We start from the raw sequence: 17317 nt of genomic DNA, 5'->3' as shown, positions 1-17317 counted from the left end.
ATTCACTATTTATGCAAGGATTTATCCCATCAGTATAAGCTAGCTTTGTCCTTGCAGTGACTGTCACTCATTTTCAGGCATCCCATGACGAACACTTCTTTAATCAAGCATAATTTCAATAATTCCTTTGAGTACTACCACAAAGAGAGTAAGATATCTATACTGACCTTCCAAACGTTCTACAAATAATCGCTTCAAGCTCTGGTAAATGCCAATTTTAATGGTGCCATATGATGCCTGTCTTAGTAAAGCAGGAGCAATTCTACCAAAAAAAGAAAGAAAACATGGACTTGCAAATTTGCACTACCTCCCTCCCTCCTCTTAACCACAAAGACTTCTCCCCAACCCCTCCAAGCACTCATGAAACTTTCACCAAGAGAAACACATCTTAGATCATAAAAAAGTCAACAAATTTAATTGAAATCATATAGAATATTTTCTCTAAACATAATAGAAGTAAAATTAAAATCAATAAAGACCTACTAAAACATGTGAATTAAATATTATATTTCTGAACAATCCATGGTTCACAGGATATCTCAGTGAATTTAAAAAACAAACTGAATGAAAATTAAAATTCAACATATGAAAATATGCAGGAAAAGAGCCAGAAGACAGTACATTAGGGAGGGAACAGCCTAACATGCGTCTGAACTGGGTTCAATCCCTGGCATCACTTGATCCTCCCCCCAAACAACTCTGATGGTCCCCAAACACGGCTGGGGTGGCCCAGGTAATCCCTGGCATCGCGGGATCTGAGCAGTGTGGCATCCTTGGGCCTTTGCATTGCACCCCTAGCCCAGCTGGCTGAGAACTGCATGTGAGGCACCCAGTCCTCCTGACCACCACTTGGGAGGTCCCCCCAAATATGCAGGATACAGTTGAAGCAGGGCTGGAAGAAAATTTATTATACAAAATACTTAGGAAAGAGGCAACATCTCAAATGAATAATCTAAATTCCTACCTCAAGAAACTAGAAAAAGAGTAAAATAAACCCAAGGCAAGCAAAAGGAGGCTGAGAAGATAGCTAGCTCAAAGCTAGCACACCTGCTCTGTATGCAGAGGCCCAGGTTTGATCCCCAGCAAGAATGGTTCCCTGGGCAACACTGAGATCGACCCCCAAGCACCACTAGGTCTGACCCCCAAACCAAACCAAACCAAACCAAAACCAAAAGAAAGAAAATAGAGCATCAATCAAGGAAACTGAAAACAGAAAAATCAAGAAAAACTGCACTGTAGCACTGTAGCACTGTCCTCCCGTTGTTCATCGATTTGCTCGAGAGGGCCCAGTAACATCTCCATTGTGAGACTTGTTGCTACTGTGTTTGGCATGTCAAATACGTCATGGATCGCTTGCCAGGCTTTGCCATGCGGGCAAGATACTCTCGGTAGCTTGCCAGGATCTCTGAGAGGGGCAGAAGAATCGAACCCAGGTCGACCAAGTGGGTTGCATGCAAGGCAAATGCCTTACTGTGCTATCACTCCAGCCCAGAGAGAAAAACTAATGAAACAAAAATTTCTTTGGGAAAATTAACAGTGAAGTTGATAAATTCTAACATGGCTCACAAAAAACAGAGCACTGATATCAGAAATGAGACAAAGAATAACATCACAAATTTTGTAGCACTAAACATTAATAGGAGGCTGGAGAGGCAGTACAGCAGGTAGGGCGTTTGCCTTCCATGTAGCCAACCCGGGTTCGATGCCCGGCAGCCTAATGGTCCCCTAAACACTGCCAGTAGTAATTCCTGAGTGCAGAGTCAGAGGTAAAACCTGAGCATTGTGGGTGTGACCCAAAAATAAGCAATAAATTAATTAATTAAATATACTAACAAAAATAAAGAGGTGCTAGAGAGACAGTGTGTGGGGTACCTGCATTGCACACAACTGAGCTGAGTTCGATCCAGCGCACCATATGGTTCCCCAGGCACTGTAGGGAATAATTCCTGGACACCATGGGATGTGGTCGCAAAACCAAAAATAAAGGAAATACTGGCTGGAGAAACATACAGAGGTTAAGGCACTTGCCACTTGCCTTGCATGTGGCTAACTCTTCATTTCCTGTTACTGCTAGGAGTAACCCCTGCACACCACTGAGTGTGGCTCCCAAATCCAAATTAATGATTTCTTTTATACCACAACTACCAAGTTCCATTTATATAATGTTTTTTTTTAAATTTCTTCAGGGGCCGGAGCAATAGTACAGCAGCTAGGGCATTTGCTTTGCATGGGCCGACCCAAGTTCAATCCTCGACATCCCATATGGTCTCCCAAGCACCGCCAGGAGTAATTCCTGAGTGCAGTGTCAGAAATAATCACTGAGCATTACTGGGTGTGACTCAAAAAAAGCAAAAAATAAAATAAAATTTCTTCACAGTTGTATTGTTTTTAAGAGATCACAGTGCTTCAAAAAATAAAACATAAATAAACCTATAATTTAAATGAACAACTTTTTAAAGGGAGAGAATGACTCTTCACAAGGGACAAGGTGGAGGTTTCTTTTCATTTTTTCATTATTGGAGGCCATACCCAGCAGTGCTCAGGGTTTATTCCTAGCACTGTGCTTAGGGATAACTCCTGGTGGGCTCGGGGACCATATGAGGTGCTGGGAACCGAACCACATTAGCCACGTGTAAGGCAAACACCCTACCCGCTGTCCTATCACTCGATTCCCTGGAAGTTTCTTCTGCCAAATTCTGGGATCTACACTTCTGTTTCATAGAGGATAGCCAGCATTCATCCACACCACTGAATGAAAACATTCTGTCAATATTCTGATAAATGTATTCTGTGTGGAACCTGGCAGGCTACCAAAAGTATCCTGCCCACACAGCAGAGTCTGGCAAACTCCCCGTGGTGTATTCAATATTCCAAAAACCAGTAACAATGATGGGTCTCATTCTCCTGATCCTGAAAGAGCCTAGAATGTGGCACTTTCTAGAATCTCAGGGCTAGGACAAAGGAGCTGTTACTGGTGCCTGCTCGAGGAAATCGATGAACAAAAGGATGACAGGATGACAGTGATAGAGTGACAGTGGATAAAGTCTGGATAATTTGAGCTGTAGGTTGAAAAACATTTCTCTTCTTCTCATGAATCAAAATGCTCCTGTTATCAATGCTTATGTCACACATTTATTTACATATCTCTAGAGGGTAGAGATGTAATTTCAGTGGTAATACATTTGCTTTGCATGTTCTGTGAGGTCTACAGTATAATCCCTAGAACAAAAAAAGGTGGGCTTTCATCTCCCTTATTCTGCACTGAACATTTATCATTCCAATTTTAGTATATATGCTACAGAAGTGAGCACTACATTATATTTGAACTACCAGAATAGTACTTTTTAAGGAGGAAAATTTTCAGTAACTAGAAACTCGGAAAGAATAGCACAAAAATACATAGTTAATGGGGCTGTTACTCAGAGTGGCTTCAATGACTCTGGAAATAGCGTGTTAATTGGTAATGTAAAACTAAAAAAAGGACGGGGGGGGGGGAAACCCATGAATAACCAAAACTCCATCGAGATGAAATAGATAATGTAAAGAGTCTCATAACCATTGAAGAATTTTAATTCATGTTTTAAAATTCCCCCAAAGACTGTCTCCCATTCCAGATAATTTCACAAAGGAATCCTACCAAACATATAAAAATTCATATCAAGGAGTCAAGGATCTAGTTCACAGAAAGAGAACTTGTCTTGCATGTATGAAGCCCTAGGTTCTGTCTCCAGCACCATGAACATACAAGCGAGCATGTGCTGTCACACACACACAAACACAACTTCTACATATAAATTAACAAAAATAAATCACAAAATCTCTTCCAGAAAAAAAGAGGAAATAGTCCCTAAGTCACTTCATGAAAACTAGCATTATTAAAATCATGATATTAAAATCAGACAGATATTAAAATCAGACAGACTTCCCAAAAACAAAAGCCCAGACTGAGAAGGATTCACTAGTAAATTTTTCCAAACCTTTAATGAGGACTACTGCCAATCCTTTTCAAGATTTTCCAGAAGAGTAAAGAAACAGAAACACTCCCAAACAGTTTCTACAAGACAAATATCACCCTGATACCAAAAGCAGACAGAGACACCACAAAAAAAGAGAATTATAGGCCGATATCTCTAATGAACACAGATGAAATGATCCTCAACAAAATTCTAGCAAATAGAATGAAACAATTCATCAGAAAGATCATATACCATAACCAAGTACAATTCATCTCAGAAACGCAAGGATGATTTAACATTTGCAAGTCAACCAACAAAATATAGCATATCAATACAAGAAAAAAACAAAAACCATATGATCATATCAATAGATGCAGAGAAAGCACTTGACAGGCTCCAGCAACCATTCATATAAGAAAATTTCTCATCAAAATGGGAGTTGAAGAACTTTCCTCAGTATAGTCAAAGCCATCTACCGCAAGCACTATTCTCAATGGGGGAAAAACTAAAAGCCTTCCCTCTAAGACCAGGCACAAGACAAGGTTGCCCACTCTCACCACTTCTACTCAAAATAGTACTGGAAGTACTTCCCACAGCAGTTAGGAAAGAAAAAGATATCAAGGGCATCCAGATAGGAAAGGAAGAAGTCAAGCTTCAACTATTAACAGATGATAAGATACTGCACTGCGCTGTCTGCACTGCACTGTCCTCCCATTGTTCATCGATTTGCTCGAACAGGCCCAGTAACATCTCCATCGTGAGACTTGTTGTTACTGTGTTTTGCATATCCAATATGTCATGGGTAGCTTGCCAGGCTTTGCCATGCGGGCGAGATACTCTTGGTAGCTTGCCAGGCTCTCCAAGAGGAGCGATAGCAGAGCGGGTAGGGCATTTGCCTTGCATGCAGCCCATGTGGCCGACCCGAGTTCGATATGATACTAAGAAAATCCTAAAGACTCTATAAAAAAGCTCCTAGAGTGGCTGGAGCGATAGCACAGCGGGTAAGGCCTTGCACACGACCAACCCGAGTTTGATTCCCAGCATCCCATATGGTCCCCCAAGCACTTCCAGGAGTAATTCCTGAGTGCAGAGCCAAGAGTAACCCCTGTGCATCACCGGGTATGACCCAAATAGAAAAAAAGCTCCTAGAAACAGTAGATTTGTATAGTAAAGTGGCCAGCGACAAAATCAATACCACAAACTCTATGGCTTTCCTATATACAAGTAATAAAAAAGAAAGAGATATTAAAAACCAGCACTGTTCACAACTGTGCCTCAGAAAATCAAGTACATTGGACTCAGTTTAACTAAAGAGGCAAAGGACCTATATCAAAAGAAAACTACAGAACACTACTTCAAGAAATAAAAGAGGACATGAGGAAATGGAGACACATCCCGTACTCATGGATTCAGAGGATTACCATCACAAAAATGGCAATACTCCCCAAAACATAATACAGATCGAAGCAGTCCCTCTAATGATACCCATGACCTTTTTCAAAGAAACATATCAAACACTCCTGAAGTTCATATGGAACACTAATCCCCCATGAAAAGCTAAAGGAATCCCTGGGAAAAAGAAGATGGGAGGCATCACCTTCCCCAACTTCAAACTGTACTACAAAGAGGTAGAAATTAAAACTGCATGGTATTGCAGCGGGTCAGGCGCTTGCCTTGCATGCGGCCAACCCAGGTTCGATTCCCAGCATCCCATATGATCCCCTGAGCACCGCCAGGGGTGATTCCTGAGTGCAGAGCCAGGAGTAACCTCTATGCATCGCCTGGTGTGACCCAAAAAGCAAAAAATAAATAAAAAATTAAAAAAAAAATAAAATTGCATGGTATTGGAATAAAGACAGATCTGTAGATCAATGGAATAGAGTTGAATATCCTGAAAGAGACCCTCAAATATATAATTATTTAATCTTTGATAAAGAGTGAGAAATATGAAGTGGAGGAAGGAAAGTCTTTTCAACAAGTGGTGCTTGGAAAACTATGTAGCTAAATGCAAAAAACGAGCTCAAACCTCTTTCTAATGCCATGCACAAAAGTCATCAAAATGGATTAACGACCTCAATATTGGACCTGAATTCATAAGGTACATGCAAAAAACATAGGAACACCCCTCCACGACATTGAAGTTAAAAACAACTTGAAAGACAAAACGAACAGCAACTTGGGTTGGAGCCATAGTACAGTGGGTAGGGCATTTTCCTAGCATGCAGCTGACCTGGGTTCGATCCCCAGCATCCCTTATGGTCCCCCAAGCACTGCCAGGAGTAATTCCTGAGTGCAGAGCCAGGAGAAACCCCTGAGCATTGCTGGGTGTGACCCAAAAAGCCACAAAAAAAAAAAGCAAACGGCAGGGCCGGAGAGATAGCACAGTGGGTAGGGCGTTTGCCTTGCATGCGGCCGACCCGAGTTCAATCCCCGGCATCCCATATGGTCCCCCAAGCACCGCCGGGAGTAATTCCTGAGTGCAAAGCCAGGAGTAATCCCTGAACATTGCTGGGTGTGACCCAAAAAGCAAAAAAAAAAAAAAAAGCAAACGGCAAACAAGATACAAAAACATCCATAAAATGGGAAAAAAATATTTACCCATTCTCATCTGATAAGGGCTTACTATCAAAGACAAAGACATATATGGCACTGGTAGAACTTTACAAGAAAAAAATCCAATCCCATCAAGAGATGGGGAGAAGAAATGAACAGAACCTTCCACAAAGAAGAAATACAAATGCCCAAAAGGCACATGAAAAAATGCTCTACATCACTAATTATCACTGTCACTGTCCTCCCGTTGTTCATATTTGCTCGAGCGGGCCCAGTAACATCTCCATTGTGACAATTGTTACTGTGTTTGGCATATCAAATATGCCAGGGTAGCTTAACAGGCTTTGCCAAGTGGGCGAGATACTCTCGGTAGCTTGCCAGGCTCTCCGAGAAGGGCGGAGGAATCCAACTCAGGTCGGCCACGTTGGTCGCTTGCAAGGCAAACACACTACCCACTGTGCTATTGCTCTAGCCCACTAATTATCAGGGAGATACAAATCAGAACAATGAGATATCATCTCACACTACAGAGAATGGCACACATCAAAAAGAAGAATAAACTAGTGCTGGCATGAATGCCAGGAGAAAGGGACTCTCATTCATTGTTGGTGGGAATGCTGACTGATCCAGCCGTTTTGGAAAACAATATGGGCATTCTTCAAAAAACAAGAAACTGAGCTTCCATATAACCCAGCAGTACTACTTCAGGGAATATACCTTAGGGGCCTAAAAACACACAACAGAAACACCATCTGTACTTCTGTGTTCATTGAGGAACTATTCACAATTTGCAGCAATATTCACAACAGCCAGAATCTGAAAACTGCGTGAGTACTTGAGAACAAACAACTGGATAAAGGAACTATGGTATATCTATACAATGGAATACTACACAGCCACCAGGGGAAACAAAGTCATGAAATTTGCTCATAAATGGATGGACATGAAAAGTATCATGCTGAGTAAAATGAGTCAGAAGGAGAAGGACAGACATAGAATAACTGCACTAATTTGAAAAAAATATAGTATGTGACTAATACCCAATGACAGTAGAATCAAGGGCCAGGAGGACTGGTCCACAGTTGGAAACTTGCCACAAGTTGGAGGGGAAGGCAGTTAGGATAGAGAAAGGATCACTATGACAATGATAGTTGGAAATGGTCACCCTGGACAAGAACTGAACACTGAAAGGAGGTAAAAGAATATATATAATAACCTTTTACCACCTGTATTGCAAACCATAATGCCCAGAAGGAAAGGGAGAGAAAGACAGAGACAGAGACAGAGAGAGAAGTGCCTGCTATGGGAGCTAGAGTCATAGTATGGCGGGTAGGGTATTCACCTTGCATGTGGTCCATTTGGGTTCAATCCCCAACATCCCATGTGGGACCCCTGCCAGGAGTAATTCCCGAGTGCAGAGCCAGGTGTAACCCCTGAGCAATGCAGGGTGTGACCAAAAAAGCCAAAATATAGTGCCTGCTATATGGGGTAAGCTAGGAAGGTGGTTGGCAGGAGGGAAACTGGGGACACTGGTGATGGGAAATAGATGTTGGTGAAGATACAGGTATTGGAACACTGTATGTTTGAAACCCTATCATGAACAATTTTGTAACTGTGCATTTCATGGTGATTCAATTAAAAATGAATAAATAGAAATAAATAAAATCAGACAGAAACAGTATGAAAAAGCAAAACTGTACAGTCTCAAATACTTAGATGGAAAATCCTTAAAAGAACGCTAACAAATTGAATACAGTAAAATTAAAAAGAATACTTCATTACTCACCTTAGAGATTTGAAAACTTCAATTTCTACTTCCAAACCGTTGCAGGTATCTCTTTAATCTTATCAAGAAAGAAATACTGGAGCCAAGTGTACCCTATTTAATTTCTGTTATAAACTAGAAACATTTTCACTCATACTTCCTTTGAAGTTCTTCCAAATTGCAGAACTAAACTTTAGTAGTTATAAATAAAGACATCAGCAGCTCAGATGGTTAAGATTAAAAATATTATGACTAAATAAGGGTATGTGACTTTATTGTTTGTGATCCAGGAAAAAAATAATCCTGTGATCATCCATGGGGATGGAAGAACAAGGTGAAACAAATGATCCGTATCTCGTGTGTTTCAAGATGTAGTACTTAATTTTTCCCCATGAAAATTCTTTTTGTTTGGCCATACCAGGCAGTGCTCAGGACTTATTACTAGCTTGGCTCTCAGGGACCACTCCTGCAAGAGCTCTGGGGACCATATAGGGTGCCAGGGATTGAATCCAAGTTAGCTGCATGCAAGGTAAGTACCTTACCAATGCTGTCCAATCTCACAAGCCCCTAGGAAAATGACCTTTTTAAGTTCAAAGTTTAAAATTATATTAAGGGGCCAGAGAGAGTACAGGAGGTAAGGTATCTGCCTTGTATGCAGCTGACCTGAGTTCCACCCTGTTACCACATGTGTTCCCCTGAGGACAAAGCCTGGAATTACCTCTGAGCACCAGGATATGTGGCCCAACCCCTGACCCCCACCCAAAACTAAATCTCACATAAGCTAATAATAAAACATACCTCCATTCTCTAAGCAACTAACATGTACTCTGGAGGAAGGAGTGGCCGAGGAAATTGTCAAAGATAAACAAATTGGATGATAAACCACAAACCAATGGCTACTCAAAAGTTGACCCAAAAATGGGTTTCTCTGGGCCAGATATATAACTTGGGGGTGATATGGTTGTCTTGCATGTTATATAAGGCCCTTGATATGATCCCTAGCACAAAAAAGGTGGGTTTTCGCCTCTCTCATTCTATATTTAATGTTTAAACTGCCAGAATAGTGTTCCTTTAGAGAATGAAATTTTCAAAGATGTCAGTATATGGAAACTCAGGGAGAATAGCACTTAGTGGAGCTGCTATTCACAGTCACGTCAATGTCTCCGGGAAAGGATGCAATGAGGGGCTGGAACAATAGCACAGCGGGTAGAGCGTTTGCCTTGCACGCAACCAACCCAGGTTCGATTCCCAGCATCCCATATGGTCCCCTGAGCACTGTGAAGAGTAATTCCTGAAGTGCAGAGCCAGAGGAAACTCCTGAGCATCACCAGATGTGACCCAAAAGCAAAAAAAAAAAAAAAGGATGCAATGAGACATCCATATCAAAGTGTTTCACTTATAATCAGTTGGGTACATGATTCAAAGCTCAAGACTTACAAGCAAAGTTTCATTCCATTTGGGGCACCCCGGAGGACCCAGCCCTGGCAGCAGAAAACCTCCAGAACTCAACCACCATCATGCTCATGGCCGCTCTCCACACTTTTTGGGCTGAGACTCACCCACAAGTAAACCTATCCTTAATGCGGTCATGCGACATCTCTTACTTCACACCACTCATACTCCAAGAGTAGCACACCACATTTGATGGAATTTAAAGTAGAAGGCAACTAATCTTAGAGGGAAACATATATTTTACATATATATATATATACACATGCACACAAGGCTCAACCCTTAACAACATATTAGTAATCTCTTATAGAAGGACAAAAGGGCTTAAAGGCCCCTAGGTGAAATACAACAATCTTCACACACTTTACTCTAAGGAAAGTTTTTCAGAGCATTTTCAGCAGTTTATTCATAACAAACAATACAAAATAAATCATTTTGGTTCTGCTTTGGGGCAGGGGTTGGTGTTCGGGATAGAAACATCCAAATATGATGTGGGAATTTGTACTGGTGGTGGGATTGGTGTTCAAATATTAAATGTAATCAAATATTGTGAACTACTTTATAAAAATAAATTAAAATTTCAAAAAAGAGGGGCTGGAGAGATAGCACAGCGGGTAGGGCATTTGCCTTGCACGCGGCCAACCCGGGTTTGATTCCCAGCATCCCATATGGTCCCCTGAGCACCGCCAGGAGTAACTCCTGAGTGCAGAGCCAGGAGTAACCCCTGTGCATTGCCGGGTGTGACCCAAAAAGCAAAAAAAAAAATTTAAAAAAAAAGACTTACAAGCAAAGTAAAATATTACCTATTCATCAGAAGATAGGACGCAAGGCATGTGTGAGGCCTAAGTTTGATTCTTGGTACAACATGCCCCCCAAACCTCTGGTATAGTTCTGATGGCTCATGGAGCATCACTAAGACTGCAACCTCAATAAATTAATTAAAATTAAACTGGCACATCAATATGGAATTACAAGTTAAAATGGTGACTATGAAGAGTTGAGACCAGCAGAAAACTGAAAAACAAAGCTTCTTTAATAAAAAGTATTTCTATTTATGATCTAAGGAAAGAATCCAGTCTTACCCTGAATACAGAGCCAATACACCTTCTTCTTTATAGATTCGGAACAAGGCATGAAACATTCCTCGATATTTTATCTCTTTGAAGCGAACATCAATACTTTGGCCTTGAACCTGAAGTCTTGTTTTGGTGAGGTCCACAGGAAAAGTTCCTGTGAAAGAACACACTCATAAATTTTTCCAAGCGGCACAATTAAATTTTGCTGGATTTAAGCCAATGGTGATTTTTAAAACATAAGTCCTTTTATAATACATACAGGATCTCTACTAGAACACATAAAAGTTGTATGGAGTAAAATAAAATGTACTATACAGCATAGAGAAGGCAGGATTTGAACCACAGTTTAAGTGAAACTGACAAAGTATTTTGAGATGTTTCTCTTAACTCCAAGTGTAAAACAATTCAAATATTTTAATTTTACCAATAATACAGTCATCTCCTTCTACCCCTTCCCACCCCATGTCTCCCCATCTCTCTCTCATAAAATATTATCAAATTTTCATAAATAAGAACAGGATTCAGTTCTCTGAAGTATTACAAAGTTTAAGATTGTTCTCTTTTATCTTGACAGGAAATAAACATTTCCCTAATATGATATAAGGTAATGGTGAAGACCATAATGAGCTATTCACCCTGGAGTAATAATACCAGCAGATTGCCTGAAAAACATTTCCTTTAAACAAATGTCTTTCTATTATAATTTTCAACAAGATGGTGTCCATTACATTGACAAAATAGCTTTCAAGGAATATTCCAATGTACAAAAGTAACATGGGGGGCCGGAGTGATAGCACAGCGGGTAGGGCGTTTGCCTTGCACGCAGCCGACCCGGGTTCGATTCCCAGCATCCCATATGGTCCCCCGAGCACCGCCAGGAGTAATTCCTGAGTGCATGAGCCAGGAATAACCCCTGTGCATCGCCGGACGTGATCCAAAAAGCAAAATAAATAAATAAATAAATAAATAAATAAATAAAAGCAACATGGTAAAAATAGCACAGTAATTCTGCTTTTACTTATGAGCACATGTCAAGAAAGTAAATAAAGGTTAGATGATGGAGTAATTTACGAATACTTAAAAAAGGGAAAATTTGGGAAGATGATAAAACATACACTAAAACTAGTTAAAAATTAAAATTAAATAGAAAGTAATCTGGTTCGACTTTTTTTGTTTTGGGGCCATATCCAGTGGTGCTCAGGGCTTACTCCTGGCTCTGCACTCAGGAATCAATCCTAGTAGGCTCAGGGACCATATGGGATGCCAGGGATCAAACCCAGGTTGACTGCATAAAAGGCAAGCACCCTACCGACTGTACTGTCTTCAGTCCTTCTGATTTGAACTTGTCAGTAGGTTTGCTTATATAATGGAACAGATCTTTGAAGTAATAAAGTCTGGATACTAAGGAAACTTGGATACCAACAACTTGGCAAAAATGAAAAAGCATCAATAGAGAAATATAGCAGAAACCACTATAGTGTCTAACTCCCTCTGCATCTTCACAAGTATCTAAACCTAGTAAATTAACAAATTATCAAACTATACAAAAAGCTTTTGACGTTTGACCTAAATTTTCTTTTGACTAGGACAGAGAAACAATGGTCAGATTAAGGTGTGTCTTGTAAGCAGCTGACCCCAGTTTGATCTCCAGCACTGTACATGTTTCGCAAGAGTGATCCCTGGGTATAGAGTCAGAAGTAAGCCTTATGTAAACTACCTGGTGTGTCCAAAAAATTTTTAGAGGCTGGAGCAATAGTACAGCGGGTAGGGCATTTGCTTTGTACATGGGCTACCCGGATTTGATTCCCAGCATCCCATATGGTCACCTGAGCACCGCCAGGAGTAATTCCTGAGTGCATGAGCCAGGAGTAACGCCTGTGTAATGCCAGTTGTGAACCAAAAAGCAAAAAAAAATTTAAAAATTAATGTTTCACTAAAACAAAATTTTTGAGTAAAAAATTAGATGGGAGCACATTAGGTGGTGATTAGAGGCTACTTCAGATGGACTTTTTGTGGGGGTGCTCTTTGGGTTATACTCAGGGGTTACTCTGGGCTCTGCACTCAGGAATTACTCCTGGCAGTGCTTGGGGTCCATTCAGTGCTGGGGACTAAACTTTGAGCCACTTGCATACAAAGTACACACTCCACCTATTGAATTATCTCTCTGGTCCCAGTCTGACTTTTCTTAAATTCACTGCCACACCATTAGTAGTATTTTGTCATAAATTATTACTTGTTAACTTTGAAAAGCAAATACAGTGAGCTTTTATTACATTTTCTCTAATTTTACCAAAAATAACTGCTACTATATGTTACCATCTATACCATAAGGAACAGATTTCTGGGACCAGAGAGGTAGAGTGAGTAAGTTGCTCGCCTTACACACAGCTGACCTCATTTGATTCTCCAGCATCCCATATGGTCCCGAGCACACCAGGAATGACTCCTGAGTGCAGACCCAGGAGTCACTCCTGAGAACCACCGGGGTGGTCCAAAAAGAAAAAGACAGATTTGTCAGTTTTCACACTCCTTTAAAAATTAATATAAACCACTTTCATTTTTATGCATTATGATTTACAAAGCTATTAATAACAGAGTTTCGGACATTCAATGTTCCAACTCCAAACCTACCACCAGTGTCAGTGTCCCTCCACCAATGACTCAAGCTTCCCATCCCAGCCCCACCCCATAGTTTTCACATTCTTACCAAACTCAGCAACAATAGAGGCAAGGCCGCCATACACAAAGGGTTTCCAATTCAGACCAGACATCTCATGGCTTACAGTGGTACTTCTCTGGTGCTAAAAATAAACACAAATCAGATCAAGGCAAGAATGAGGAAGCAGATGTTAGTATCTGGTTATATTACTTTTATTGACTAAATTGCAAATAAAACACATGGAGAGGGAAAAATCGTACCAACTAGAATGCCACAAAATGGGGGATGCTGATTTATGTACTAGATGAATATGAATTCATTCTTTATTGCCATTATGTAGGGGTCAGGGTGATTCACTTGGAGCGAAAATTGTGCCCCTCATTCTCTAGTTTCCTTAATGATATCCCCAGCGCCACCCCAGTAATAGACTTCAGTCCATCCAGCATACCCAACATAGACATTCAACTAAACAATAACAAGTTAAGGAAAACTACTATTCAAATTATACAGGCTAAAGCAACTCACAAAAGCAGTTTATAGTATTTAGTTTGCTTGATTCAGGTGCAAAGCACACCCCAATACCACCACCCTTTCATACTCCTCTCATCTCTTCACCAAACATTTGAATTTTAGTTAATCTAGCTACTTCCAGCTGTATACAACTTATCCCCCATTAGGTCCCAGGCTGAGCTAAGTACCAACTTTCCGACCTTCCTTCAGGCTCCCTGAGGAGCGAGAACAAACCTTGCTCTCTTCCTTCCTTATCCAGCCCTCATTAGATCTATCATTTTGATCCTTTCTTTTGGCATTTTGGGTCACACCTAGTGATGCTCAGGGGTGTCGCCTGGCTCCAAACTCAGGAATTACGCCTGGTGGTGTTGGTGGGCCATATAGGACACCAGGGATAGAACTTGGGTTGGCTGTGTGCAAGGCAAACGCCATCCTCACTGTACTATTGCTCCAGCCCTGTCATTTCAATCTTTGCAGCATTTTTCTCTGCTACCCTCAGCTATTGCTTTCTTGTACTTTCCTCTTTTTCTCTCCCTCCCTTTTTCGTGTTGAAGAAATATACTATTGTTTAACCTCTAGTGTAAGGTTGGTAGTCCTGAGAATTCCTATTTGAAAAATGTAGCATAGGGCCAGAGTGTAAGTACAGTGTGGGTATGGCGTTTACCTTGCATGTAACTGATTTGGGTTCGATCCCTCGCATCCCACATGGTCTCCTGAGCACTGCCAGGAGTAATTCCTGAGTGCAGAGCCAAGAGTAAGCCCTGGGCATCACCAGGTGCGACCCAAAAAAGCCAAAAATTTAAAAAAAACATAAAAATGTAGTATGTTACACAGTCCTCCAAAACCTATCAGGAGTGATCCTGAGTGCAGAGCCAGGAATGAGCCCTGATCACTGTTGGGTGTGCCCCCCTCAAAAAAATTAGGGGCTGGAGATACAGTACTGCAGGTAGAGGACTTGCATGTATCTATCTGGATTCGATCCTCCTCAGGATCCCACATGATTCCCTGAGCACCATCAGGAGTAACTCCCAAGCATTGCTGGGTGTGGCCCCAAGAATTCCCCCACAAAATACAGCACGTTATGAATGTATTCCTGCTTCTAAAGAAATGAGGAGCAGGCAATGCCACATGGAACTGAATTTTATTTTTCCCCAAAGTTTCTCCCTCTAGATCAGTGGGTTTCAAATTTTAATGTGTACCATCTAGAAAGCTGAAGAAAGCAGACTTCAGAATCTCACTCACACTTTCTAATTCATGGTTTGGATCTTGCCTGAAAATCTCCATGTTCTCGCATTATACTGATGCTTCCACACTTTAACAGCTGCTGCTCCAGGCATCAATCTGCTAAATCCAGGTCTAGCTGGAAATAATATCTTTTCATAGAACAGACATTCCAGGTTTCTTTTCAGTATTTATTCCCTTTTCAGAGCTCCAGAAGATGTATATCATTGAACTGTACAAGCAATTTCCAAGTTGTTTATGATCAGAAATGAAGTCTCTGAAATCACACTACCTTGGTTCAAATTCTGACACCACCTTTTATTAGTTCCTATGACCTTAGGCAAGTTACTTAACCTGTCTGTATTTGAGTTTTCTGAACTATCAAGTGGGACTAATAAACACTAATTATAGGGTAGCTTTGAAAATTATATAAGAAGTGTAAAACAACTAGATGTCTGTCACCTAACTCAATATCTGTTAGCTATAATCATTACTACATTTTCAAAAGTACCTAAATTTACATTTTAATAGATATTATTTGGGGCCGGAGAGATAGCACAGCGGGTAGGGCATTTGCCTTGCACGCAGCGGATCCGGGTTCGATTCCCAGCATCCCACATGGTACCCTGAGCACCACCAGGAGTAACTCTTGAGTGCAGAGCCAGGAGTAACCCCTGTGCATCATCAGGTGTGACACAAAAAGCAAAAAAAAAATAGATATTATTTGCTGCCCTCCTTCATTGCCCAACAGGATTAGCAACATTAAGCCACAGTCTCTTTTTTAGGAGAGACAAGATTTTCCTTTATACCCATATAAGGAATTCTCTAAGCACAGAACAATTATTTAGAGAGGATAGCAAACATGTTTTATTTATTGGTGGGGGCAGAGAGGGGAAGGTTATTTGCTTTTGAGCCACACCCAGGTGTGTAGGGGTCACGCCTGGTGGTACTCAAGGAATTTTTTGCAGTGCCAGGGACCAAACCAGACTAAAGCCACACACGAAGCAAGCGCCTAACCCCCTGAACTATCTCTCCAGCCCGCATACCAAAGTTCTGGCTACAGACCAAAAAGCAATTATGGAAACTCCCTTTCAAGCATACTGTGATCAGCCAGCCAGTCCATCTGACTGTCTTAAATAGTTTTCCTTGGAGGAAGTTGTTCAAAGGAATTCTATAAAATCAGAGTGGGGATGGGTACTTCCAATAGCTCTTTTATCAATTTTTTTTCTGAAATACGTTATGCCCATATTTTTAAGATTATAATTGATAGCAAATCATGACATCTTGTAAAAGGCTAACCCCAAAAAAGCAAGGACCATGGCACAACCCCCAAGTTTGTGTGGTCAGGGGTGGCAACGGGGAGGGATGCACTCTCCATTCATAAATTTAGAGATGCCCCAATAAACATTTCAAACAGTTGCCGTGCATCTCTGCAAATTTTCCTCCTCACAACTTATTTCCTATCTTCTCATTACAGAGTCTGTTAGAAATTTACTAATCTGGTGGGTGGGCTGGCTAATCTGCAGAACTTTACTACCACACAGGCTTTGAATTTTAAAAAAGCATGTACTCATGATTCAGGAAATAATGAATCAGTTAAAGACAGGGGACAGAGCCAAAATAGGGAGTAGAAAGACCAACCGCTGAATCTTAGGTTGGCTCCGTGGTTCCTTAATGAAAACTTCACAATTCTGAAGTGAAATTTAGAACAGAAGGGTACTGGGTACTAGAGAAATTGCACAGGGGGTAAGGCAACGACTCCCATGTTCCATATTCCTGCCCACCCACCCTCAGCTCACCAGGAGTGATGCCTGAGTGCAGAGCCAAGCATAAGCCCTAAGCACTGCTGGATGTGACTAAAAAAAGTAAAACAGAAAAAAAGAGAAAAAGGGGTGCCTAGTGCCCCTTTTAGTTTAAAATTTTGTCCCTGGTGCTTTTTTATTTTATTTTATTTTATTTTATTTGCTTTTTGGGTCACACCTGGAGATGCACAGGGGTTACTACTGGCTCTGCACTCAGGAGTTACTCCTGGCGGTACTCAGGGGACCATACGGGATGCTGGGAATCGAACCCAGGTCGGCCGCGTGCAAGGCAAACGCCCTACCCGCTGTGCTATCTCTCCAGC

The 17317-nt window shown here is 41.1% G+C and overlaps 1 protein-coding gene and 2 pseudogenes across 5 annotated transcripts in view; all 3 read right to left on the bottom strand.

Moving 5' to 3' along the window:
- SLC25A14 (solute carrier family 25 member 14) overlaps window positions 1-17317 on the bottom strand; it is a 52585-nt gene that overhangs the window by 31116 nt on the left and 4152 nt on the right. For all 5 annotated transcript variants that reach the window (XM_056107729.1, XM_056107730.1, XM_056107728.1 and 2 more), the window contains 3 exons: window positions 13510-13603; window positions 10809-10956; window positions 168-262 (listed from right to left, as the gene is read on the bottom strand). In XM_056107729.1, the coding sequence (XP_055963704.1) occupies window positions 168-262; window positions 10809-10956; window positions 13510-13603 (337 nt within the window). The remainder of the gene's footprint in view (window positions 1-167; window positions 263-10808; window positions 10957-13509; window positions 13604-17317) is intronic.
- On the bottom strand, window positions 14515-14642 carry LOC130017071 (uncharacterized; annotated as a pseudogene).
- LOC130017072 (uncharacterized) lies at window positions 15005-15105 on the bottom strand (annotated as a pseudogene).

The sequence above is a fragment of the Sorex fumeus genome, unplaced genomic scaffold, assembly GCF_029834395.1.
Source record: "Sorex fumeus unplaced genomic scaffold, SorFum_2.1 ptg000171l, whole genome shotgun sequence".
NCBI classification, from domain to species: Eukaryota; Metazoa; Chordata; class Mammalia; order Eulipotyphla; family Soricidae; genus Sorex; species Sorex fumeus.
The sequence above is the reverse complement of the archived record's forward strand: the minus strand, read 5'-3'. Positions and strand labels throughout refer to the sequence as shown.